Source organism: Gavialis gangeticus, unplaced genomic scaffold (assembly GCF_001723915.1).
Source record: "Gavialis gangeticus isolate Ggan-Ray unplaced genomic scaffold, GavGan_comp1, whole genome shotgun sequence".
NCBI classification, from domain to species: domain Eukaryota; kingdom Metazoa; phylum Chordata; order Crocodylia; family Gavialidae; genus Gavialis; species Gavialis gangeticus.
Genome location: NW_017729022.1, coordinates 20,142,259 through 20,170,144, shown reverse-complemented (window position 1 = coordinate 20,170,144; position 27,886 = coordinate 20,142,259). Strand labels below are relative to the sequence as shown.

The 27,886-nt window shown below is 43.9% G+C and overlaps 1 protein-coding gene across 5 annotated transcripts in view; it reads left to right on the top strand.

Moving 5' to 3' along the window:
• The window catches only part of FAM19A2 (family with sequence similarity 19 member A2, C-C motif chemokine like), a 441,285-nt gene that overhangs the window by 294,327 nt on the left and 119,072 nt on the right, over nucleotides 1-27,886 (top strand). For 4 of the 5 annotated variants that reach the window (XM_019514636.1, XM_019514635.1, XM_019514632.1 and 1 more), the window contains one exon: nucleotides 13,108-13,214. In XM_019514636.1, the coding sequence (XP_019370181.1) occupies nucleotides 13,109-13,214 (106 nt within the window). In that variant the 5' untranslated portion in view covers nucleotide 13,108. Of the gene's footprint in view, nucleotides 1-3,293; nucleotides 3,299-13,107; nucleotides 13,215-27,886 lie in introns of those variants that run through there. The other variant, XM_019514634.1, reaches the window with a different exon arrangement.

Here is a 27,886-nt window from a genome sequence, read left to right as displayed (position 1 = left end):
CCCCACTATGTCCGGGCTGGTGTCAGCCAGCAGGAGGGTGAGTTCCTCCTGCTTGTTACCCATACTATGAGCATTTGTGTAGAGGCATTTTAGGCCTCTTGTAGATGTGTGTACTGACCCCCTAGTCCCAGCATTACCCTGGCCTCTATCTCTTACCTGTCTATTCGCTATGCTCGTTTGTCTGGGCTGGGCTGTAGTTATGGGTGCTGTTTGGTCCAGCAGGCTGATGTTTCCTCCGCCCTCATCTACCCCTTCCCCCGAAGAGCCTAGTTGAAAGCCCGCCAGAGGAGGTCCGCCAGCCTAGAAGAGAACACACACTTACCTTTAGGGGAAAGGTGGAGCCCGTCCCATCCCAGCATGTCAACATTATCATCATTACTGAAAACAGTGGAAGACTTTAAACGTTGCTAAACTTCTAAAGTTGTGTGGAAGTGAATATATATACAGGCAATCCTTTTTAATGCTTATTTAAAATTTGAAATATAAAATGAATTTTAAATCAGTGAGTTTTCACCCTTAACTTGCTTCTCTTTCAAACTCAAAATCAATTTTTGATTTTGGTCTCTAATTTCTGCAATGCAAAGACCTTGCATTTTCTATATGTAATCTGTTGAAGAAAACAAGGCTCTTACACATTTACATGTTTTCACTGCTTGCTGGGTGCCATGTTTCTGCAGTGTCAGTGCTAGAAGGGGTAAAAAAATTCCTTGGTCAGAATAGAAAGATTTTCAGTTTAAAGCAGGAGTGATGGAAGAGAGAGTGAATTATAAACAAGGTGAAGGACTGTTAGTCTCTGAACAACCTGCCATGTTCAACAGCATGGCTTTAATTCAAAGAAGACAAGTATAAAGCAATTTAGTAACAAATGTTCCCACAAAGACAACAGGGAAATCTCTCATCTTAAAACTGGTCATTTTAAAACTGTTATAGAATGGCAACAGAAAGTACAGTTTAAAGAAATTAAAGGATAAGAGAAAGCATACTTATGCTAATTAAAATACCGATCAAAATTGATAAATTATGAATTTTGCAATAATACCTTGTTACAAATAAACTGTTATTTTATCCATACAGTGTTAGTTTTTTTAAAAGTTTCTTTTATTAAATAAGACTTTTAAATATAATTTTCTTAAATAAAAAACTCATGTTTTCGATTGGTAATCCATGTTGGTAGAGTTCTGTCAGCTGTGCAGATTTTAAAAAGTTTTTCTGAGTTTGAAATTTCCTGGTTAAAGTGTCCTGTCCAACACAAAGAGGGACTTGAGTGATTGTTATTTTTAAGCTTCCTGAAATGTTTGACGTATTTCAGAGAAATGGGCAAAGACAGTCCCTGGCTAAGAAAGCTTGCAGACTAAATTTAGATGGGGCACTGCAGTTCAGAATAATGAATAAAAATCAAAGAAAGAGGAGAGAGAAGACAGAATTTTTGTAATAAGAATATGGGGTTACGTGGTTCATACACTTGTCCACGTTGGTGGTTTTGAGATGATGTAATTTTAACTCCTAAATGTAGCCATTACCATTGATTGGAAAATGAGATTTCACTACAACCAAAATGTTTCATGGGAATATGTTAAAATGAAATTTTTGACAGGAAATGAAATATTCAAAATGAAGTGGAATATGACATTTGCTTCACTCTGACTCACCTTTCTAAAACTTTTAATTTAATTATTATTATACATTATATTCAATGTAATGTATAAGCCTGGGAATAATTCAACATGCAAATCAGTTCTTGTAATGAATAAACCCCAGATCACAATTATGACTTGTGGGGTCTGTTGGGGCAACTTAAATGCTACATAATTATTTCATCATTTTAACTTTTAATTTTAATATGCATACACACAGACCCACATTATATCTTGTATAGGTATATAATTTTATATTAATTTTTGGCATTGGAATTGCATTTCCAGCTGGTTGTGGCATTAACCCACTACTTGTGGATGAGTCTAAACCTATGGGTCTTTATAAGATTTTGGAAGAGGAAAGGAACCTTCTTTGCCAAAAAATCACTAGTTTTAATTTTGTACTTTATATTTTATAATCAGGTTTACTGAGTTTCCTTGTGTAGGAGGCAGCATGAATAGCAGAGCAAATGTGGAAGAAAGAAGTGAAGGGGCATTAAGGCTAGTTTCAGTGGTAGAGGTTGTACATATAGATGGGTCTAAATGGGACATGGTAAAGTAACATTGCAAAGAAGGGGCAGTCGAACGGCCAGTCACTAACAAATATTTTTCAAGTTTTCAAATTGGCAGGTGAGACTGAAGTGTATTTTATCACTTTTAAAAAAGCCCAGCATTGTGGTGTCTTGGTGTCAGGTGACTAGTGAGGTAACTGACTGCATTCTCTTCACAAAAAATGTCACAGAGAAAAGTAGGTACAGTAAATGTAGTGTTATCTGGTACTTCACTAACTGGAATACTCTACTAAGTGGCATGCCGGTTGATGTGGCAAAAGTGAAACTGGAAGTGGGGATTTCTGGTTTGCCGAGACCCACTTCAGGCCAGAGCCCAGGGCAAAACAGCCTGTGCGGGGCTCCCCTTCTTGTCCCCCAGCACACTGATGCCAGGGGAGGGGTGGTGTGGTGCTTGTCCCCCAGCACACTGATGCACCAGACGCAGCAGGAGGGACATCTTTGCCCAACTAGGCAAAGACACCTCTCAGGTAACCGGCATATTTGGTTATCCGGCACCCCCCATTTCCTATGGGTGCTGGATAACAGAGCTTTTGCTGTATATTTTCTTCATGGAGAGTGAAATGTCATGAAACTAACAAATATGATCATAGACCTGTTTATAGTTTGGTCTTAGAAAAATTAGAATCTGACTTGGTGATGTATTATATGTAAGAGAATTAGCAAATGTTAGCATCTCCTTTCAAAGCTTATCTGCACTACTGCAATGGCCTTTATGGCTAGGGACAGAAGTTACACGTAAACTAGTTTGAGTGATCAGAAACTGGTTTAAATCTGTAAAAGAACAGAAGGTTAGTGCAGATAAACCAATTTCAAAATGTCTGAAACTGGTTTAAGATAAACCTGGTTAAATGTAGTATCAGACTTAATTATTTTAGGTCAAACCGGTTTATGAAACTTCTGTCCCAGACCCCTTCCGAGCTCAGGTTAAATCAGAGTCCCCCAGCATGTTTTTCAGCTGTGGAATTGGCTGTTCTATCTGCTTCAGAGATCAGGGCTGGCCCCACCCCTCTGCTTCTTAGTTGGAGCAGTGAGGGCTGGTTCACTGGCTTCACTGGCTGAATCACTGGCTCCTCCAGGCAAACTGCAGCTGGGGTCTGGGGCTAGGGAGGGGGTTCCCCTGAGTACAGAGCTGCCCTGCCCTGCTGGTTTACTTAGTGCTGGGTACCACTGTGGACTAGAAATCCCAGAGGCACCTGGGAGCATGAAGAGGAAGTGATGAACAACCCTGCAGAGTCCTGCTGCTGTGATTGTGGCCAACAAATTCCAGAAACCTCGAGGGCAGCAGAAAGAGGAAGCGAACACACAGCCTATGCTGGCTACATGCCAGAGAGCCATGCTGTAGCGCCCCCTGGCTTCCATCTTGAAACACTGCAGGCATGTAGCTACATTTCCTAAATCAAATGTCTGCTCATTTGCTTATTGGTTTAATCTTTGTAGCTTAGACTAACCTGCAAAGAGTGAATTAATTCGGCCTAAAGCTTTTGACTGTGTCTATATTTAGCCCATCAAATCATAATGCACTTAGGGATTCGAGTCTCAATGAGACATTTTGTTCAAAGCCCATTGAACTGTTATCCTTTCTTTTCAGTTCAGCTTTAGATGGGTTAGTGAGATACAAATAAAGAAAATTTAAATAACCGTCTGCAAAAGGATCACGTGTAAGATTTAGGCAAATACTGCTGCCATACTGATTAAGTCAGTAAATAGTACCCCTACAACCAAAACCCCCTTAAGCACAGAAACTGGAAAAGAGGGAGTTTAAAGTGGCATCATAATATCAGAGGAAATTATGTGAATTGGAGCCTAAGCACTTTCTAATGCTAAACACTTAACTGCAAGAGCTTATTTTGCAAGTGTCTGGAAAGTCATTGGGCAAATTAAACATGTTGGAATATTGAAGATTCTTAAATATTTTGTAATACTTTATGTTAAGTATTTATAAGTATAGTGCAATAGCAGCCTGGGTGTGCTATGGGGTGCTAATGTTACTTTTGTACTGTATATGTTCATAAACTCATAAAAGTACAGAGTAAATGTAACCCTGCAAATGTATGAACAGAGCTCTGCAACAGATGTATTTGGTAATGAATGAATATGACTTTCTGAACTTGTGTGGAGAAGAGATGAGAAATACACAGTTACATTTTGTTGAATTTTGAGTTGGATCTGACAAAAAGGATGGTACTTTTCTTTACTCTTTGTTTTCATTATTGCTTTTGGTTAGAAAATTAATGAAGGTGTAAATTGCAATCAGCTGTGTCTACAAAGAACTGTTGTTAATCTGGAACCACTAGATATTAACATTGATAGAGGTTTAGAGGAAAGGCCATTCATCAGTGTCATATTGGTTTTAAAGGCAGCATCAGCACAACCATAAGTCTTTTGCTTAGGAAAAAAAAGAAATGCTTCCCCTAAAATTTCAGTTGATCAGATGCAGGTTGTACCTATGCATTAGTAATAGTTTATTTACTGCTTTCTCTAAAATAATAGTAAAATGAACAATATAATTATATCTAACATTTACATAACTAATTTTTTTTGCTAAAAGTATACACTAACATTGTCTATTCTACCAGTTTACCTGGAATTAACATGAAAACAGCACATAGTTTATGATGATATAAAAAAGATAAAACATGAAGGTGTGGAGAATAAAACATGAGGGCAATGCTATTTGATCTTGACCCTTATTCTTTGTGCAAGTAATTTAAATACACCTAAGGGCTAAGTATAGATGGTCACAAAGTCTGAGGCTGAATCAATTCAGTTTTTTCAGGTTAGTCTAAGCTGCATAGATTCAAGTGATAAGCAAGTGAACAGACATTCACTTTTGATCCTGGAAATGCAGCTACACGTGTGCAGTGGATCAGGCCAGAAGCCACGGGGTGCTAGAGCATGCCTGCCTGTTCAGCTGGCAGCAGACAGCTTGGGCCAAGGCTAGCTTATGCACCCTGTGAGTGGTGTGTATGGGGGGAGGTGCAATGCATCTTGGGATGCTGGGGGAATGTGAGCTAACTTGAATCTGGAGGGGATCTGGGACAGAAGTTTGATAAACTGATTTAAGCTAAATCACCTAAGTCTGTTCCATCCAGGTTTATCTTAAACTGGTTTTGGCCATTTTGAAAGTGGTTTATGTGCACTGAACTTCTGTTGTGTTGCAGATTTGAACTGGTTTCCAATCACTCGCATTGTTTTATGTGTAATTTCTGTCCCTAGCCAAGAGGTACAGGACAGGGTTCAAATGGTTAGAAAGAAGCCAGATAAGGTTTTGTTTTGGGGGTTTTTTCATTAGCCCAGTGTTTAAAATTTCCCATAAATAGAGAGATGTTTTTTAAACTTCCTCTTCAAAGAGCAAACAAAATCACAGATAGTGTTTCAAGTCATCAATGTCATTCTTCCCACAAGAGCATATTTTGCCTAAATATGGGGTCCCATACCACCTGCCCATGATAACTATGGTGCTCATTAGAGTGAACCTCAGTCTAGTAATGGTCTCTTGTTTCTAGTTTTGCATCATAGACAGGTAGGGGTCTAGTTTCTTCTGTGGAAGAAACTGGCAATAACATCACTGTGTAAAGCTCTCTTACAATTAATTCTTATTTTCTATTCCAGTATAGCAACTAGGGTTTGTTAGGGATTGGCAGTGCTCTGTCCAATAGTTTTCTAACTAAGACAGGGGTATGACTAGGATGTGTACTTGCTTTGCTACTTTTCAATTTATTCTTGAATGATTGAAAACACATGTTAACAGGGAATCAATTCTACACACCCATGATACTGAATGACACTATTCTTGTCTTGCTTTATGTAGATGATACACTAGTCACAATCCCAAATAAGCCTCTAAATGTTATTAGATGCCTTTCAGCAGTATTGCACCTCAAATAGCTTGGAAATCAAGAGTATTGTTAAATCTTACACCGTGAGCTGCACAAATGTTAATAGGTCTTAGGGCTAGTTCAAGTTTGGAGCAGTCACACTTCAGGCCAGGATGGTCCCAAAGGACAGAAAGGTAAGAATCCCACCCCCCTCCCATTCTGGGCTTCCCTCCTCCCTCTCCTCCCTGGGGCTCCCCTGTTTCTCCCCTGCTGCTCCCCCCCTCCCCCTCAGGATTCCCCTCCTTCCTTCCCTGTTCCTAGGACATTGCTTGCTTGTGGCTTTTTGTGCTGTCTGCCCCAGGAGATTAGGAGGGGAGGGTTAATCTGCCTGTTAGACCCCTGCCACTGCTGCGAGGATGCTGCTTTTTTGGTTCAGAGAGCAGCAGCAGTAGGGGAGACTGCTGTTTAACCCTTTCCTGCCTGCACCCCTGGGACAGATGGGGGGGCAGCAAGCAGGGATCTGGAGTACTGGGGAAGGTGGGGGTGGCAGTGGGCTTAATTCAGGCCAGCAGCATGAGGCAGGTGGGTGAGGTGTTTACACTAAGTGTAGTTTAGAGTGGCTACACCTTAGTGCATCATGAGCTGGGTAATATGGATCAGAGATAATCCCTGTCCTGGAGTGACATAACTTTCAGCTGTAGAAGGAGTGCTTAAAGCCAGTTTCAGGTGTTAATGTGCAGACTATCCAGGTGTTAAGAGTTGCCCAAAATTAGTATGTAACAAGGCTCTGACACAGCTAAATCCAAGGTGTTGTTTTTTGGGAATGGAAGGAGGAAAGAAGTTGAGTTTTTATACAAAAATAAGTTAGAGGTGGTGCCTTCCTTTAAATACCTTGAAAGCTAGTTTAGTAAGAATTTGAGCTGGAATAAGACCATTGAAAATTTGCAGAATGAGCTGTAGTTGAGTGTTTTCCTTTTACAGTAAGATGGGCAGAAGAGTGGTTCTGGCACTATTAAACATCTGTAGATCTAAGTTTTTAGCTATGAAATTCCTGTTAAACTTGAAGAGTCAAGTGACTGAATTGTTTAATAAATCTGCAAATTTAAGGGACCACATTTGTTAGACTTATTTTGTGATAATATAAATGCAAATTTCACATCCTAGCATTCTGGGATAGATAAATTATGTAATTACTTTTATTTATTCATATCACCTCTGTGCCAGCTGTTAGAAAATGAATTACCATGTTGAGAGAGAGATGGATTGTAGGTTGTTCCGTGTTCACATATTTTATTTAAACTTAATACTTCAATATTTGAAATTTCTGGATACTGTGTCTTTTTCTTTTACTATTTGTTTGCTCTCACTAAAGCTTATTCTTTTATGCCCTATTTAAAAGAACACTTAAGAATATACTTAGCTCATTCATAATTTAGACCAGCACTTGACCACATGCTTAATTTTAAATGTGTATAAGTTCCATTGACTTCAATAGGATGGGAGTATATGCATAAAGTTAAACATATATTAATCACGTGCTAAAGTTGTCATATGCTAATAGGTTTGTGGACAGCACAGCAGTTCACTTAGGTGATACATATGCTGTCTCTGTGCTGTGTATGGGACAACCACCAGGAAGCACATCCGTCTCACGTGCTTTCAGTCAAGCAATGTAGCTAGCTTATGGAGATCCTGAGTGGCAACACACCTAAGATAAAGAGTCTGACAGTGGTACAGAGGTATATATGTACTAAGATAGCTACACTGCCTAATTTCAGAGGTTTGGCATGTGCTGAACACACGTGAGTGGATGAGGCCTGTATCGCTCAAATGTCATAGTGTGGCTATGATTATTTAATTAGATTAATGTAACAGTAGTACTTGTGCTTGCAGAGATCTACCAATGGTATTTTAACCATTTCTGAGTAATGTTTTTTGAATGGCAGTTACAGTTACTTGTTCTTCCTGCTATTAACATTTTGCTCTGATAGAAGATCACTTTTCAAAAACAGGACCTTTACTTTGTACATGGAAATTTCCTCTGTGACTCCCATTCTGTTTCCCTGTTCTACCAGTCTAAGTGCCCATTTTCTTTCTTTTCTTAGGCATCTAGATCAAACAAAGTAGCTTCTGAGAATAGGTTTGTCATTTTCAGAATCAGAATGCACTTTGTGTCTGTTATAGGCTGTGATGTATGAAGCAGAAAGAAGATTGATTTTCACCAGCTACCATGTACCTGAAATAATGAGAGTGGCAAATTACTTCTTCACTGAGCAAACATGACAGGAATGTCATAGAGGGAATGTATAAACATGCAAACATATTGGGGTCATGCAGATGTTACTTTTACAAAGGGACCTTACCCACCAGAGAGACATTTTTAAATCTGCATTAGTTTACAGAAGAAAAGCTGAATAAAACTTTATGTACCTACTTGCACAGGCAATAGAAACTTACTCAACTAATAAATAATGTAAGATTCAGTACAGTATAGAGCATAATTTAGGTGGGTACACTGCTTTTGTACATGGACCATCAAGTCAGGGGTCATGTTTGTTATTTCCTAGTTATCTGGACTTCCTGGAAAAAGAAAATAAAAGATAGGTTATGGGAAGCTAAGAGAATTCTGGTTGCTAATATTCTTTTGGCAGAACTTTTATTTCTTAAATGATAAATCCATATTTAATGGAGATGCATACATTTTTTGTGTGTCAATACTCAGTGCGTTTGTAGGATACTTCCTTGTCACCTGGAAAATGTTCTAGTGTTTCCAGAGGACAGCTAGAAGGTTTCTAAGGGAAGCTTGATTGAATTAATTGATTGAATGCCATTTCATGTTAAAACACAAGCCTGGTACTGAGAGAAAATGATTGATGGAGATTTTATTTCAGGTTCCAGAGGGTAGGGAGGAATGGGACAGATTAATAATCATAATATCAGTCGCACTATCCTATAAACTACATAGTTTATACCTCCATGAATGGTTTATACCTCTGCACTATTTCCAGTTGTTTCTAGAATGCCAGTTGTTTATTCATCATCAGATACAGGCTGATGAAGTCCCCAAAACTGAAAGGAAATTCATTATTTGACATTCTATATTATGATAAAAGAATTAAATGGAAATCTATGGTTACACTGATGACCATGGCCTGTGTGATCAGTGTATAAATATTTCACGCCCAGTCTTACTACATCTGTTTATGATGTTGGTGCCAAGCAACATTCCATTAAGTCTCTTTTCCCTGCCCACCCAACCCTATTCTAGTCCCAAGGGGTTTGCACCATCGAGCAGGAGGGGAGCGAATGTTGTTCCTTCCTGGGTTCTGTCCTATTGCCATATCCTCTCTACTTGCTCAGCAGTGAAACAGGCTGCAAAGGCACAGCTGGGAAGGGAGAAAACAGCAGCAGAAGGAGCACCGAGGTAGGACCCTCACCAAGCTGACTGCAAACAGCAGCCCCAGGTGGCAGGTGACAGATTAAAAAGACAAACTCCATCCCAGCTAGCTGCCTTGTGTTGACCTAGTAATCAGCAGCATTAATAAGCCACCCATCCCCAGAATGGCTGTATCACTAAGCAATAAAGGAGAGTTTCAGCTTTGACAAATTAAATAAGTGGCCACTGTCATGCCACACTAACAGCAGCTTTTCAGTCCTAAAAATAATTGTATTCAAGGGCCTTCCACAACATAAACCAGCATTGACTCTACCTCTTATCTTTGTTGTTTCAAATAAAATAAACCAATGGCTGTAATACTTTCAACTTGCTTATTTGTAGCGGACAGTTTCCATCTTTTTATTGTCATCTCATTCATCCCACCCTTATTCCAATGAAGTCTTATGGAGTTGCATGCATTCAAACATTTGAAAAATCAGGCCATTTGTATTTTGTTGACTAAGTTATAACTTCTGATTTAGGTCCCTAAGGCCCCCTCTATATGTTATACTTAAGGCATGATTAACGAATTAATCACACAGTAAGTTGTGACCCATCTACCCATTCAACCAATTAATGGAGTCAGTGGTGATGTGTGCGGGGTGCACAGGGGTACACATGCACCCCATCACAGCCAGCATTCCTGGGCAGGAGGTGGGTAGGCGAGAGTGCTGGTGCCCCCCCTGAGAGCGCTGACTGGGGAGTGGGGGTGCCAAGAGAAGCGGTCCCCCCCCCAGCCGATTGTGCTCACCCAGAAGTGCCAACAGGACCCTTCACCTCGGTCTGTGGGATTGGCAATGGGAGGATCCTCCACCCTGGTTGCTGACTGGCTGCTGGGAGAGGCAAGTGTCGCCCCGACTCATGAGGCACCAGTCACCCATGAATGGAGTGATAAAATAAGAAACAAGCTACAAAGTTATTCCACAAAAAATGTGAAATACCTTTGTAGCTTGTTCTAATCATGCCAGTAATTAAACATGTAACCAAGTGTTCTCCTTGTGGCTGGGAGTCCCATCAGCTGAGGGTCTCCCAAGCACAGGCTGCTAGCCCCACAGCTGATAGGCTCACAGTGGTGGTAGCATTCCTGGCACTACCCCCACTGTGAGCCCTGTTAGCTGTGGGACTTGCTGCAAAGAGAACACTGCCCCCCGCCCCATGTGAGCCTTGTCAGGTGTGGTGTTTGCAGCAGGGCTCACAGAGGAGGCAGAAGGGAGAATGCTACCACTGTTATGAGCCTTGTGAGGTGCAGGGCTTGCAGCAGGGGCAGCAAAACATGTGGCATGGCAGAAGGCATGATTGTGTGGATCATACATGAAATCCCATTGCACCTTTACCTGCAGGTGTAGAAGGTCCCTAATTTTAAGTGGCCAACTTTGTAAATTTGGATCTGGAGTTTCTTCAAGTGAAACTACTGCAAGCCCTTGAGAAGTCATCTTCAGTTGTGTGGGGTATAAGCCTTATTTTGAAGTTTTTCTTTCAGGAGTCTTCTAATGAGAATCCATTCCTTACTAGGTATAGTCAAACTAACTAAAAGTCAAAACAAATATCCCTCTTATATTAGCATAGCCAGTTCGAAGATTTATGGACAGAAGGCAAACATAAAGCACTTAAGAGCAGGACAAAAGCTCTAGTGCTAGTATCAAACAAGATATCTCTCTGAATTAGTTAGTTTAGAAGGTGCCACCCTATCTTGCCTTATGCCTAACTAACAGACTAACATAGCTATATCTCTCCAGTGTTTAACAAGATCATACTGTCTCCCTGAAAGGCAGATTTATATATTTGGGGAAGCTATTTGGCTACAGGTTTGGAAATAATAAGTGTTGGGTCCTCCTCAACAATGTGTCTGAACCTGGCTTGAAGAGACCAGCCAGTGCTGCTTTGGGACTGCTCTTATGAGGCAGAAAAGAGATCAACATGTAGCATGATCATGCAGTACATTTTTTCCAGAGAGCTTGTTGGTTGATGGGGTAGTGCTGTGAATAAACAGAATAAGGGAAAATGAGGGGATATTCATTTTAATATTGACTTATTAATGTATTAGGGGAGAAATGTGGAGATAGCATCTCAGTCTGAAGCAGTGCATATTTTTTCAGCTCAGAAGGAAAAGTATTTCAGTTCCATGCACTATAAAATAGTAATAATTTGGTTCAAATGATCAAGTTTATAGCTTTTTAGTGTAAATGATGTAGGATAGACATCATCATCCTCTCGAAATGTGATCATCCTGCAAAAATGTTTCTTAGCCATCTCCTTAGGGCTCAGGGAGAACGAAAAGTGAGGAGAGGTTTCATTGTAGTACTTTTCACCAATTGCTGCAAAACTTTAATTCTTAAATACAAGAGCAGGTTGCTAAATTAGATGCTTAGAACTTTCTAACTGTGAGGGCTCTTATGCACCAGAAAAGGTTTACCTAGAGAAGTTGTGCAATCTCCATCACTAGAAGTTTTTAAGTCCAGGTTGAACAATGTTTGGAACGGTTTATATAGTGATGATATTGCCTTGAACCGGGGCTGGGTTAGAAAATCTCGAGGCCCCTTCCAGCCGTGTTTTTTGTGATGCTACAGTTCTTGTCTTTTGGCAGCTGAAGAACCATTTTGTCTTTGTGTAAAGTTGCAGAGAAAATACTGCTCAACCTTGTACTTTAACTTTGCAGCTAAGTGTCATCACATACTGCTAAAAGTTATAATAAAACTAGGATGATGCAATATAAAATCAGTATGTCACATTGTGATTACTTTGTGGGTGCTTGCAGCTCCCTGCAGCTCTACACATGCATTAATGCACCACAGTTACTGCTCATTATGTTTAGTACCTGTACTAACTCAATGTGAAATAACTGGTACTACTCCACAGTAGCGCCACTGTTCACATTTTAAGTGCTGCTAATGCTAAGTAGACTAATTCTACTGAGCATTAGCTCATTAGCACGGCTTTTGTTGTGATGTGCTAATGTGCTTTTATAGTCCTGTGTAGACATGCCTAGTATCTCCTATCTGTGCCTGGTTATTGGGCTAGATAGGAGAGATGGTTGTGAATCCCACATGACTCATCATTCTGCTGACCACCTCATGTATGTCTAATAACACGGGGATCTCTCCTATGATAGGGTGTTGCATTTGCTAGTGCTCTAATCAGATGCATCCAGTCTATATCGCTCAGGGTTGCAGGTGACTGTACAGCTAAAGGCTGAATGCCACTGTACTAGGGTTAAGGGCCAGATTGATCTTGGCAGGTCCATGATGATAGAATGAAATTATCTTGCTTCAGCAAAGGCACCCTAGACTGAATTCATCATGAGGTCAAGGTTAGTAGGGTATCTATTGATGACTTCCCCTGAGAGGCTAGAGAATACTTATTGAGATTACATACAAGCCCTGCTGATGGAGGCATAAAACATTTGATAAGTCCTAGATACAGCCTTTCTGTTGAGGTTGAACAACCTGGCAGATTAGGGTTTGGAGACTGTACTAATACTGTCCATGCTCTGCCTTTTTTATAGTAAACAGGGTTTCTAATTCCAGGGCTGTCAATCAGACACCTGTTACAATCACTAAATTCACCTTAAAATTGTAAAAAAAAAAAGACAAAAAGAAAAAGAGCTTAAAAAAGCTTCATTTAAATATTTTTTGTATTTTCATTTTCAGGATGAATAAGAGATATTTACAGAAAGCAACAAAAGGAAAACTTCTTATAATAATATTTGTTGTAACACTCTGGGGGAAATTAGCATCTGGGGCAAACCATCATAAAGGTAAGAAATTCCACTCTGTTTCACTACATTGTAATATGTACGGCCTCCATCAGCAGAATGAGAATGTTGTAGCTTATTGGACCTGTGTCACTTTTCTGTGTGTATTTGTTTCTCATAATAAGCGATCCACAGATCAGTGATAGAAGAAGTTTTCAATGATCAGGGTTATTTTAATTCCTTGAGAACTAGTCCCATACGAGTTTAAGCAGTCCAATTTCACTTTTATGATTGTATGACTGGAACAACTTCTTTCCCATTTTGTTATCAAAGATGGTAAACTTGAAAGACCAAGTAAACATAAAATAAAAATGCTTCCGTCATAAAAATAGATACATCAAACAGCACATATAAGTGCTGTAGATGAATTCCTGAAATGAACCTCAGAAAGAAACAATCTTCAATAACATGTATGCTGCTATTGCATGCAAATTACCTGTCAAGGGTAACTTCATGGAGAATATGTACTGAATATTATTGTCTATTTCTACACTGAAATAAAGAGTGAGCTAGGAAAGCCTTGTTTTCCAGTGTGTCACTCTCCTATGCACACTGGTGCCTGGAACATGACACTGAAGCAGTCCTCTAGTAACTTCAGCAATGTGAAGCATCTTTCTGTCTGGCAATTCAAGTCTCTATTCTGTATAAGCATACGCGTGATGGTTCCTTGACACCTGTAAATGTCTTTCCTTTTTTTAGTCCTTTTGTTTGTGGTTTGTGTCCCCAAGCCAAGGAATAATTTCCCTACAGCATGAGTTAAGTTTCCCTGCAGTCCAAGGTAATTTTGAAGTTCACTTCTTACCCTGTGCTTATTGCTTATTGGCAATTTATTCTCTGATTCCAAGTAGACTGAATATATTGAGGCACATAAACATAAAAGTAAGGAGTTAAAATGAGAAAAAGATAATAAAACAAACTATTCTCTTTCTTTCAAAGTAACAGGAGGGTTTTGTAGGTGCCAGATACATTTATGTGATATGGAGATATGTTTCTTCAAAATATATAATCAGTTAAGCATTTTAGGATACCAAGTCCTTTTCCGTTGAATCTCTTCTAAGTTTTAAATATCGTGGTGGATAAAACATGTTCTTTCATCATTCCCCTTTGGACCCTGTTCAAACTTTTGTTTGATACCAGTTACTTATCAAAGTTTTGACCTCATCCACGGTGGCCAATCAAACTATGTTATTTCATTATTTCAATCATGATCCTGTTTAAATTGCATGATAATGTGATTGTTACTTGGATTAAAAAGTGTATATAAAAAGGATTGGTCTTTTAAGTCAGTTACATTTCATATTAAAATGATAAAGCTGTGTAAAAAAAATATATTTGTCAAGTTACTGTGCTGCAAATGAGAAGAGACACTGGCATACCAGGTCCAGTTTTATGGAGTGATGTGTACAAAGGAAATCATAATGGGGCTCTACTATTTTGTTTCTGTTCCATGCTTGGCATTCTGAATCCTAGCCTTAGAGAAAAAACAACTTGAAAAAAAGTGTCATGTACACAAGCCAGGTTATTGGATTTAGGGCAGGGGTGAGCAATTATTTGGGCCCCAGGGCCACTTAGGGAATTTTGGTGAGTGGTCACAGGTACCCTCTCCTGTGCTAGGTCAGCACCTTCCCCCTCACCCTTGCAACAGCTCACCAAAACTCCCTAAAGTGGCTCTGCTTCGTGCTCAGCTGGGATGGGGCCATGAGTAGGCAGGAGGCAGCATCCAAGAGCGGGATGAGTGGGTGGGACTAAGGCCAGGATTGTAGGGTGGTGACAGTGTGGGGCCATTCCACAATCCACTCCCTACACACCCCTGCAGCGGGTACCAGTTCTGTGGGCAGAGACATATGGGCAACTGATCGCAGCTCTGCCCTGGCCCCATGCTGTCACTCCCCCATAATCCTGGCCCCACCTCCAGTCCCGTTCCCAGACACCACTCCCCACCTCCCCATGGCCTCATCCCATCTACCCAGCTGTGTGCCCTGCCCACATGGGTCCCACCCCCATCAGTGTGTGTGGAGCAGAGGGACTGGGGTGCCTGGGCAGCAGGGTTGGGCCTGGTGGCAACAGCAATCAGAAAGAGCTGCTGCCACTGGAGCTGCCGGTAAGACTCGATGATCCTCCGGGGTCCCTTCCAGCCCGAATGTCTATGAAGCAGATCTGGGCACTGCACTGCCCTGGCTTTGCTGTGTGCATGGGGATGGTGGGATCAGGCTGTGCCCCTGTGCTTGGTCTGGGTGGGACTGAGAGACCTGCTGTGGACTGAACTAAATCCCTTGGCATGCTGGATCCGGCCCACGGGCCTTATTTTGCCCACGCCTGCTTTAGGGGCTTTGTGTTGTGTTTCTGCAAGTTAACATTTTTTTTTCCAACTGTAACATTGAAGGCCATTTGCAAATAGGGGAACAATGGGGAAGTTTTATTCTTGTGGGAAACACTAAAGAAAACAACTGACTGCAGTATTTAATTTAGAGCAGGTATCTATGCTCATATTCAAATTTGTTTAGAAAGAAAAAATATTAAGAAGGATTTTGAGCTTGTGGTTTATTACATCTGAAGAGCTGCTGCACTTTCTATATACAGGGGGACTTTCAAAGGCACAAGTAGGATTTAGCTGTTCAACTTCCATTGCCTTTTGAAGAAATTCACAGCCTTACTTCCCTTTTGTACCTTTGAAAATCTCCTCCACAGTCTACAACAGGAATGGAGTTAAGGTGGACCCAAGGAGGGTATGACCCCATTCTCCTCAAAGTACATTTTCCAACCACTGAAAAATGCAGTAGCTTCTTAGTGATAATTACCTATTGCATCATTAGTCTTCATTTATAGAAGTCCCTAATAACATATTGACATGACAAACTTAATGACTGTGAAGAAGCCCCTGCAATCTATTAGATCAATTATCTACATCTTTACAAGAATCTTTTCATCCTATTGACTTAGGGCCAGATCCAAGTCAGCCTTATGTAGGTCCCTACACAGGCCTTAAAGAGCTATTTAGTGACTAAGGTCCCCTCCTACATACTACAGGTATTGCACAATGAACTGTTTAATTGTGTATTTACCTTAAGACCAGCCACACATGCAAAGTAGCTATCACATAATAAAATGCTCCAACAAGCTATAAAGTTAGACATTGAAAATGTTAACTGAGGGGGCTTCCAGCCACAGAGGTGCACCAGCCTGAAACCCCCGAGCTTTAGGGATTGAGGCAGCTACAGTCCCTAGGATTTGGGGGTTTCATACACTCCCAAGTCCTAGGGATCATGACTGCCTTGATCCCCAGGGCCCAGGGGTTTCACACACCCTGGCCTGGGAGATAATAGCTAGGCCTGGGAGATCATGGCTGCTGCAATCTTTCAGTCCCAGAGGTACATGGGTCACCCCTGTGGCTGGGAGCTTTCTACCTCTACCAGTGATAAGATGTGATGGGATCTAATGTGACATCACACAGTCACACCTCCAGTCATGCACATGTGGTGTGGGAGAGGTACAATTGTGTGTGTTAGATCTTATTGTTGCTTTACCTGCTTGTGTAGAGGGGGCCTAAGTTACAATAATTGATCCATATCAACCCTATTTCAGAAGCAGCAAAACTGTTTTGGCACCTCTTCCAAAGTCCATGTTTCCTTAGACAGCTGCAAAGCATGCATTTTCACTCTGACACTGTGCTCATTCATGTGGCTCATTACAAAATACCATTGTGTTTTGTAATGAGCCCCATTTCTAATGAATTCCACATGGGAAGGGGCTAGAAAAGGTGCCCTAAACCTAGACTATCTTATCTGCTTCTGACTGGATAATGGTGTCCAATGGGATAACTCTGCCTGCTGTTGAAAACATTATAAAAAGACAATGATTTTTACAATGAGGAATATTTGCACCTTGATGCATAGCTAAGGCAATGAATGACCAGAAAAAAGAACTGCCATAGTCTCCAGGGAATTAGTGAGACACAACATCGATGTCGCAGCACTGAGTAAGACAAAACAACTGGATGAGGGGAAGCTGTGGGAAGAGGGTGGGGGCTACACCTTCTTCTGGAAGGGGAGCCCAGGACAGATGTGTTCACAATGTCAGCTTTGCCACCAAGAACCAGCTCATCAGACAACTTACAGAGTTCCCTGTGGGCATTAATGAATGTCTTATGACCTTTCATTTTAAGTGCAGCAACAACCAGTACACCTTTGTCATCAGTGCATATGCTCTAATGCTTGATGTTGATGATGATGTCAAAGAACAGTTCTACTTTAACCGTGATCACATTCTGACTAATACTTGCAAGGAAAAGATCATTCTTCTTGGTGACTTCAGCGCCAGAGTCAGATGTGACTTGGAACTCTGGAGTGGCACAATTGGGAAGAAATGGGGACCTGAGGAATGTCAACATCATGACTATCTTCAAGAGAGGAGATAAGGCTGAGCATTGAGGTATTGCCCTCCTTTCCACAGCAGGGAAAATATTTGCCTGCGTCCTCCTGAACTGACTTCTACCTCTTGCTGAGAAATCCTGTCAGAATCTCACTGTGGTTTCAGAACATCCAGTGGGGCAACTGACACGATCTTTGTTGCCCATCAGGTCCAAGAAAAGTAGCAGGAAAAACAGCAGGACCTGTATATGGCCATCTTCAATCTCACTAAAGCCTTTGATTCCATGAGTCATGAAGCCTTGTGGAAAGTCCTGGCCAATTTGGATGCCATGAAATGTACATCAAGGTCCTGAGGCTTCTCCAGGATCAGATGACTGTGACCATCTAATGTAGCAGACTGCAGGCCTTTTCATTTGTAATCCAAACTGGGGTCAAGCAAGAATGTGTCATTGCCCAACTCTATTCTTGATTTTTGACAGTCATCTTGGTTTTCATTCCTTCTTGAATTGATGTAGAATACTGAACAGATGGAGGGCTCATCAGTCTAGGATGTTTTCAGTCAAAAGCCAAAGTACTCAAAACAACCATCCTTGATCTTCAATACACCAAAGATTACACCATCCTTGTGCATGCTGAGAAAGAACTCCAGACCATGCTGGATCTTGCTGGAGCAGCCTACTGAACTTTGGGCCTCTCTCTCAACATCAAGAAGACTAAAGTGCTGTATCAGTCTTCGCCAGGCCATGAATATGACCTTCCTCCACAAATTACCATTGAGGGGAAGACCCTGGAGGTAGTCGAGCAACTTTACCTTAGTAGAGAACTCTTTCCAACAGGATCTGATGTGCCTCCTTTTGGAAATTGCTTTAGCATGTCTGCATTCATTGTGATCTCTGGAAAAACACGAAGATCCAAATCTACAATACAATCATCATCCTTGTTCTCCATAGGTGACATGTAGAGGAGGTGCAGGGGGGCACATGGCCCCCCCCGAGATTGGCTGCCCCCAAAGCTGTCGCCGGCTTCTGCTGGAGGTTGCTGCTCACCACTGCCCACCTGCTCCCCACCCCTCCCACTGCCGATGCAGCCAGCAGCATCTGCAGGTGGTCCCTCCTTGCTGTTCACCATCCCTCCCTCCCCCCCACTACCACCACCGGTGTCTGTGGGTGATCCCTGCTTGCCACTGCCAACATGGATGCTGGCGTCTGTGGGCAGTCACCGCTCACCACCCTGCCGCTGACACCACCAGCAGTGTCTGTGGGTAATCCATGATCCCTGCTGACCACTGCCGACACTGTTGGTGGCGTCTGTGGGTGGTCACCAAACCCTGGTCAGCACTCGCCACCCACCACCCCCACTGCTGACAGCACCAGCAGCATCTGCAGGAGCTCTCCCGCTTACTGCAGTTGCACTCCCACCACCGCCACCACGCTCCTGCTGCTGCTGTGTCCCCCCAGCCACGGGGGGCATGCGTCATTCATGGATCGACTCCATGGAGGTGCTTTCTGTTGAGGCACTGCAACATTAACCAAGTGGCAGCCCATTTTGAGGTAAAGCACCTTGCCTTTGAAGCAGAGAAAGGAAAATGAGAGAAATCCTAGCCTATGGCCTACTCTCCCCTGCAGAAGGATCTGCAACTTCTGTGGACAATTCTGTGGCTCAAGGCTTGTGCTCTTATGTGATCTCAAGGCCCATCAGTGATAGAAATCATCCTTGAATCAAGGAATTGCTGACAAAGAATGGAGAAGGGGCTAAGGGAGGGCTGAAAGTCCTTAGCAAAAGTCCCTAACTGCTGCTCCTATGGTGTAGTCTAGAGACTACAGAGAAACCAGTTATCTGGAACTGCTGAGAACTGGAGCTGGCTAAGCTACACTGTGGGCTGAGGAGTGGGACCATGATACTGCCTACCCCCTCTGGATCCACTCCTAGAGCCCTTTCCCAGGAAGTTGGAGACCTGGGTATCATGCCCTCCTCACTCAGATGGTGAGGAAACTAGGAAAGAGAGCAAGCAGGAAGGAGTGTGAATCTGATCCAAGAAGGACGACACTCCCCTGAGAACAGACAGTCTTGGTTTCTAGCCCCACCCCATAATGCTCATGCAGTTTATATTAGACAGTCATTGGTTACAAAAATACTTCGAAAAGGAGTATTGGAATACAGGATTCTCCCTCTCAGGGAAGTGCTGTTCTCCCTGGTTTGCTGAGTCATGCTCTTTCCTGTTTGCTAAGCTTAATATTTATGCATCATGCATGAAGGACTGCTCAGTTTCTATAGGACAGGTAGAGGTTGCAACTATAGAGCTTTGCTTTAGTTCAGTGTCCTGGAAGATATAGGCTTCAGTCCCCTCAAAATGAATCTAGGTCTGCCACTTCCTAGGAAAGGGCTTTAATTGCTAGGATGCTTGGTGGAATTTGGATGGCATTACTACCATTAATATGTTCGAGTGCCATGCTGAACTCAGCGTACCTGTTGGTCAGATAGGTGCCTCCATTTTTGGTGGTCTGGATCCTGTGATATGACAAAGGTGTTTCTCTTGCTGAGTCAGATGCCTAAGCTCCAAGAAAAAGAGAAAGTTCCTGTGCCAGGTGTTTCCTGTGGGTAAGCAGTAAACTCTTCCTTGTTCTGGATCACCCACGGGAGTTGCCTAGGTCTCCCCTTTCACTGCATAAAATACCTGTGGGAGCACCCCATGAGCATGCACATACATGTCCCCAGGGATAAATAGCAGTGGCGCATATTTGTACTGCTGGTACTTGTCCCCAGGCATACCCCTACATGTGTGCTGTGGCACATGGCAAATTGCCCCAGGTGGGGTAGGGGAGGCTGGGACCAGCACCTGGGCTGGTCCCAGCAGCCTTTCCTGGGGTCCTGTGGGCCTCCTGGGGCTGCAGCAGTGGTGCATGGAACCTGACCAGCAGCCAGAGCATGGCTCTGGCTTTGGGCATTGCATGCTGTTACCACGTGAACTGCACCCCTTTTTTGGGGACGTGTTTGTTTTTAGATACTGGGATTTCCAGGTATCTAATGTTGTCCCTACACTGCACATATGCAGTGCAGTAAACAGATTAACAAGTACTGCATGTGATTTGCAGTGCCCTAAAAGGCTACAAGGTGCTGCAAACTGCATATTCCCACTCATGGGGGTGCAACCCATGTGCCTAACCCTGTTAGTTTGCATCACCCTTCTGGGAAGGTGCCAACAAGGTTGATGTGGATCTTGGTCATGAACATGTTAAAAACCAATTCTTACACCCAGTTTTTCCCCTCAAAATTAGTGTAAGAAAAAAAGATGATGACTACCTTATTCATGTGGGCACCTGATTCTGACAGACCCACATTTATCCTGGTTGCACCTATTTCAGAAATATGGCAGACATTAGCAACTTGAAATCAGTAACAAAAAAGATAAGAACATAAGGCCTGGGATCCAACGACAGTCTCTCACACCCAGATGATAACTGTATTCTTTGGGGCTGCAGTAATCAAGGTCAAGACTCAGAATTATAGATTCATTCTGTTCAACATGAGACGGATTGTCAGTAAGTCTATCATCATCTCCCACGTGATCTCTGTCCAGATGTCCAACTCAGCTTGCATTACTGAATCTGGCTTGATGACACTGCTGTCCCCACATTGAGTTAGTTGTTTTAGTCCTTCAGCCTAGATTACAACTGTGTAACTCACTACTAGAAGAAACAAGAATGATGACTAACTTGAACGTGTTCAAAACCAAATGTATCCTCTTTTTGACTTAGGTTTTCCTCAGTAAGCATGCATGGGGATATGAGCCCACTTGCACACTACTTATTCCTACCTGTGGGGAAGAAACAGAAATTTTATTTCTTTTTAAATGCCTGGGAGGCACTCCTACAACAAGTGTTGGATGTCTTACCAAAACCTGGGTATGTATAAGCCTATGAATCAGTACGCAGAATTAGATACTATTTGTGCTGCTATAGCTATATGCAGGAAGACAAGCAAAGAATGGAATATCAATCTTAAAAGGGCACCTTCAAGGTTACTAGCCTAAAAACGAATCTACCTTGTGAGTGGCTCCAACAGAAATATTTCTACCTGACAAATCCATAAATGTATTTTATTTTAAAACTGATACTGATCCTCCTCCTTACCCCCAGTCCATGGAAGACAAATAAACCTGTACAAATAAATAGTGTTCACTGACAGAGATGGCAGGAAGGCATCAGTTCAGCATCACTGGCTTCTTGCTATTTCTATCATAGGGAACATGAACTGATTTGCTGAACATTATATTGCATCACTTTTTAAGGTTTTAAACATGAGGAATGATCATTTTGGAAAAGAAATATATTGATAGCTTGCTCTCACTTCTCTCTTCTTAGGTAAGAGACTACTGTGGTACAGCAATTTCTAAGCCTACAGTTTAGGACAGTGGTTTTCAAACTTTGGGGGATTGTGCACCTTTTATTACTTCCAAGTTGCAGATAAAAGAAATTAACACTTTGTGTCACTGCAATGTTTCCAACAACCAAACAGATATTGTAGAGCTGTTCTTCATTTTTAAACTTTTCTTTCTTTCCTTCTGTTTATTATTGTCTTCTTTCCTTCTTATGCTTTGTCAGTCCTTCTTTTTGTGTACCCCCAGAAGTTTATGATGTCACCCCCAGGACAGTGTGTACCCCAGTTTGAAGGACATTGGAATTCCATGACTTTGGGTTTTTTTGCTTGTGCCTGTTACATCCTTAACATTTCTCCAGCTTTTTTGTGTGCTGATAAAAAATAAGTATGCCGCGAAGTAATCTAACTAAAGAAATTAAGCATAGTTTTGAGATCTGAGCATAAGCTAATGAACCTCAAAGTGCAAAACCATAAACTTTATATTGAATTTTAAATCCCTGGATAGAACAGGTAGTTATCCAATAGCATCTCTAATAGTAAATGTTTCTGCTTGTCAGAAGAAATTTGTTACTGAACCAAAAAATACTCAATGTAGATAATAAGGTAATTGAGTCTCTTTGGATTTACTCGATGCATCTGGGCAATAAATTATTTTCATTTAAAAAGTGTGCAAAGATTGAGAGACCATTTGATTTGAGAAAAGAGTAGGTAAATTATTTAGCTGATGCCTGTAAGTTGGTTAAAACACAGACATGGTTTTTTATTGATTTTTAAAAGTATAATCATGCTCCTTATTAACACAGCCTGTTGCACTAAGATTTTCAAGAGGGTTGAAATCAATGTGTGATGTTTTATAGCAAATGTTATATAGCAGGAGGAGTAGCTGCCAGGGTACCTGGGAATGGGATTTTTGTCTTGCAAGAGGTTTGATGTCATGGGATTCAGAAAGTGCTGTTCCGACTCTTCTCTTGATTTGCACTCAGTCAAATAGGAGTCTGAGTGTGAGCATCTTGGCATTAGCAGAAAGAAGATCAATCTCAGCACCTGCTGCAAGAGAGTAATTGTGCTGAAGTTGGGCTGAAAGAAAGGGCAGCTGAACAGAGAGGCATAGATAAAATGATGGCTGGAAGAGGACTGAGCAGATGGAATAAAAAGTAATAATACTTTACCCAAGCTCTACCCACAATCCCAGACTTCTACCAGAGTCCCAGAGGGCTGGATGTTCCTGGTTAAAATGATCAGTAGTGCAGTAGCTAATAGAAGCTGGTATTTATATTATGAAGTTTGATGTTAATGCCCTGCTGAACTGAATGAAACCAAATTTGTACCTTTGTTGAGCCTCATGGCTCAGGCTGTGCAGACTCAATGAAATGGCAGCGGTTGGGTCTGATTCAGATGATCTTTCTCAAACCTGCCATGGGTATTTTCCTATTCTTCCAGCACCCCCAGTGCTGAGTGCATAACTTCCACAGATAACAATGGTGTGACCATTAGAGATGTGCAGGAGCTGGGACACATTTTGTCTGTAGCAGTAACAAACTCCTATGTTTCAAGTGCTGCACAGCCCTGTATTCAGCACTGGGTCTGACTTGATGTGGGGTGAGTTTATGCTGCACCTTGTTAAAAGGTATAGTAATAGCTATAGCTGTGTGCAGGGGTGGATCCAGGAGGGAGTACAGTGATGTGGATGCACTCCCATTTCAGTTGACCATGCTATGGGAACAGCAGCCAGGGACTTTTTTTTTAAAGTCACAGAAGCAAGAAAGAATCCCTGCTCCCTTCCTTTCTGTGCTCTGTAGCACATCCCCTCCCTGCTTCTGCGCCACTCCTTCCCGCCCACTACAGTTGCTGTCTCCAGCTGTCCCAGGTTTGAGGAGAGCTCCAGAGCTCTTCTTGCCTGCTCCAGCTGCATCATGCAGAACCAGGCTCATTGAGGCACAAAAGCAGCAGTAAGCGCCTCCCTGCTGGGACTCCCTGGTGTTCCCTGCCAGCCTGGGAGCAGGCATGGGGGAAGGGAACCTGCCTGCTGCCTCCGCTGCCACTAACCAAGCCTGGCTCCATGTGCAGCCTGGCTAGAGCTGCTCAGGAATGGCTCTGGAGTGCCCTCCCCTCCTGTCTCACCATTAGCTGGGCAGCAGTGGTGTGTTGGGAAGGAAGGAATGGAAGGGAAGGGGAGAGAACGTGCCTCTGGGCATGGAGGGAAAAGGGAAGTGGAGGGGAGATTTTTACTTGCTTGAAAGACTTTTTTTTTAAAGTCATCTGGTGCATCTACCTTCTGTACCATCTGCTTTCCCCGGTATATGGGAGAGTGGGAGAGGGTGTGCAGCCATCTGTGCAGTGCAGGTCGGTGATTCCACACTTCCATTTATAAAATCCTGGATCCCCCATAGTTGTGGGTCATTCCTCATGACAGTCTGTCTGCCTCAGATGCAATGGACCCAATTCGCTAATGATTCAGAGCAGCTATGAAACTGCCAGTTATGCCAAATTATAGTATGTCAGGTTTGTGGTTACTTTACATTACTTGAGCAGGTCAAAGTAGCTGAAGCATGTCAGTGAATGTGGCACAGTGCCTCTAGAGGCTATTAATGGCAGGAGTTTGGCTTAAAGAGACAGTTTAGCCTTTTGGTGTCACTACATTTCCCTTAGATAAGTTTTCCTCTCTGAAGAACCATTTGGCTATAATTCATCCCATTACCTGTATTTTATTTACTATTATATGCACCTTTCTGCTCCAACATGGACTTTAATGCTTCTAAATGAATTGTATTCACGTCCCGTCACCCCCACAACTTTACTGTATTACTGTCTAATACTGTTCAAGTTAAATATGCACTAGAAGTTTATAATGAGAGTATACAATTTAGACATTCCTAGAAATTGATGAATGGTCTTGGTAAACTGCTTCATCGATTGGCTGTCAAGCATGGGCACATCTACATGAGACATTTTATTGCACAGTAGAATAATTTACTGTGCAGTAAAGTTCCATCATCTACACATGCAGGCACTTACTGCATAGTAAATTACTCTACTGTTCAGTTGGTCTACTGTGCAAATGTAAGTAGCACATTAACCATGCAGTAGCTACTGTGTATGTGTAGATGCCGACCAGGAGCAAATATGCTCCTAGTGAGGTCCACCACCAGGGAGCCACCCTCAGTCTAGCCTCAGGGCCATACGGCTTGGAGCTTTTCCAGCCCCAGGTCTGAGGCAGCTCTTTGTCTACCCCAGCTTGGTGTTTAAAACTCTGTGGTGATGCTGGAGCCTGTGCCGTCTGCTGCCTGCCTCTGGCCACAAGGTCCCACAGCAGTGGGCTTGTGCCAACCACAGCAGCCTTCATGGACCCTGGTATTGGCCCCTGGGCTAGCCCTACCACCTGCCTACCTGATGCATGCTGTGCTCCTGTGCTTCAGGCATCTGCCTAGGCCCAGCAGCACTCAGACTCGTGGCCACAGCCCCTGAGGGCAATCAAGGGAGCCATGCTGACATCATCCCCAGTGCCACAAACCATGTCCTGGGGGCCCAACTGGTCCCAGGTTGGGACTGCAGACCTTGTGCCAATGTGGGGTGATGCTGAGGTCAAGATCCAGTTTTCCAGGGGTGGGCGCTCCAATTCCCACATCTATGAGCCCCTGGCAGGCCACGTTTGGGATCTTGGGCATGACCTGTCGATGTGGCAGTGCTGCATAAAGGTGTTCTCCAGCACAGGCAGGCTGCCAGAGCCTCCATTGTGGCCTAGCAGTGGTGATGAGATGTCAGCAGGGGAGGGCTCCTTAGGTTACCAGGGGCATGTCTTGGCATGTTCCCCACTCCTGGCTTCATCCAGCAGCTCTGGCGGCCCAGGCTAGCACTTGACATGACCTGTGGGTGCACCGCCCCAGCCAGGAGGCCAATCCAGGGATGGCACCACCCACCCTGAAGAAATCCAGCTCTTTCCCGGAGTGGGAATATGCCTGGCCAGCCAAGCACCACACCCTTGCACTCCAGGACACCAGCAGGAGCTGCACAATGCTGCCAGTGGGTTCGGACTCAGGCTGCCAGGGGCATCTGCAGTGCCTACCCAGTAAGCCCTGCACTGGGACGAGGGTCCTCCCCTACCTTCCCTGCACTTACCCCCGCCCCTGGACCGGCTGAGCTTCCTCATGGCCCTTGGGGTCCCCCCACCACAGCATACAGGGAGGTGGGAGGCAGTGCAAAACTTTTTTGAGCAGCCAGTGCCCCCTCAGCTAGGCAGACACAGGCCTCTTATGTGGAAAAGTGTGTTGATGCCTGCAGTGATTGTGTCCTTGGCTATTGGGGCAGAAACACATCATGTAGGCATAGGTACCTCTCTAGCTAGTGGTGAATGTTTTGGGGAAGTGTGGGCTTTCCCGCTGCACCATCAAAGCTCGGGGACCTATGCCAGGTCCTCAGGTGTGCCTGGGGCACCACAGTGATCAGCAGCTGGGTGTAGTGGGTCAGGCACCCCTTGGTGCATGCAAACAGCTCATCATGGTGTGCTCAGGGCACTCTGACAAGGGGCACACTCAAGGTGCAGGCCATGTGCAGAGAGGGGTCTGCCCCAGGGTGCCTCTCTGCAGAGGCCCTCCGGGGAGAGGCTGGGGGTGGCACCAGCTCCATATCCCAGTTGACCAGAAGCCCCTCACCCACTGAACCTGGGTGCCATGGTCCTGGCAGCACTGGAGAGGACTGCCTGGCCTGCAGGAGGAAAATTGGGGAATGGGTCTGGAGCACCTGTGGCAGAGGCTGCCAGAAGGCAGGCCAGGCAGGCTGCCTGTGGAAAGCACAGAACAGGCCATCTGCCCCTGTGGAATGAGTAGGGATGGTGGTCTTGGCTGGTGGCTTCCTGTACCAGGGCCTGCCTGGTCAATGTACCATGGTCCCTGGGCGTCTGTGTGGGCACAGCTCCTGATGTGAAGCTGGGCAGCACACAGCCCCTTGGTATAGTGCATGTTATAACAGAAATATTTAAAACTCTCACAAACAGTCTCTTTCTCCTGGCTCTGCAGGTCCAGCAGTTACACAGAGGGGAGAGACACCAACTGCCAGCAGGGATGGACCTTCAGGGTCACTGTCAGCCTTGGCTGGGGCCCTCCATATGCGCTGATTCTGGCCATGGTAGATCAAGAACTGGACCCTGCTCTTGGACTTGCTGGTCACCATGGCAGAACAGTGGCTGGCAGACTCTCAGGCCTGGCATGCTGAGGACATCACACACAAGCGGGGAGGGCCTGGGAGAAGGCCCATGAGGACTGGGCATTCAGGAACAGGCTTCTAGCTTTTGAGAAGAGGCACATCACCCTCCTTGAGAGGATGCTGGAGGCCCAGGAGTGGCAGGACACTATGGTGACCAGGGCAGTGAAGGCCATGCAGGAGGACCACTGGGTGCTGGACAACATCATGGCCCTGGTGGCCTCCTTCGTGCCGCCTGCTGTCCAGCCCCTGGCCCTGGCCCCATCTGCCCCATTGCAGCTGTCCACTACCCAGCAACAAACCTCACAGTGGGCTTGGGCTGAGCTCTAGAAGCCAGGGCCCCCTGGCCCTGCCTCTGGTCCCCCACTAGCTGGCCTCCCTGCCTGACAGTCATCCCTCCTCCCCTCCCTGCTGCTTGCACAGGCTCTGTGGAACCCCTAAGCAGGAACTGCCGACAGTGGGGTCATCACTGTGTGTGGGTTTTGCTGGCCCTGGCCCCAGGCTGCAGGAGGGACAGCCAATTGTGCCAGCAGAGTAGCTTCTACACTTGCCTCTGGCTGAACCACTGCCCACTGGCCTTGCTGTGGCATGAGCATGCAGAGGGGTGTGGCCAGAGGCCAGGGTGCTGGGTGGCTGTCTCTGAGATGTGCTCTGTAGGTGCCTCCACCCCCCTGTCCCCCATCCCAGGAGGGCACCCAATGTACATAGTTTACATGGGGAAGAGGGTAGTGGTTG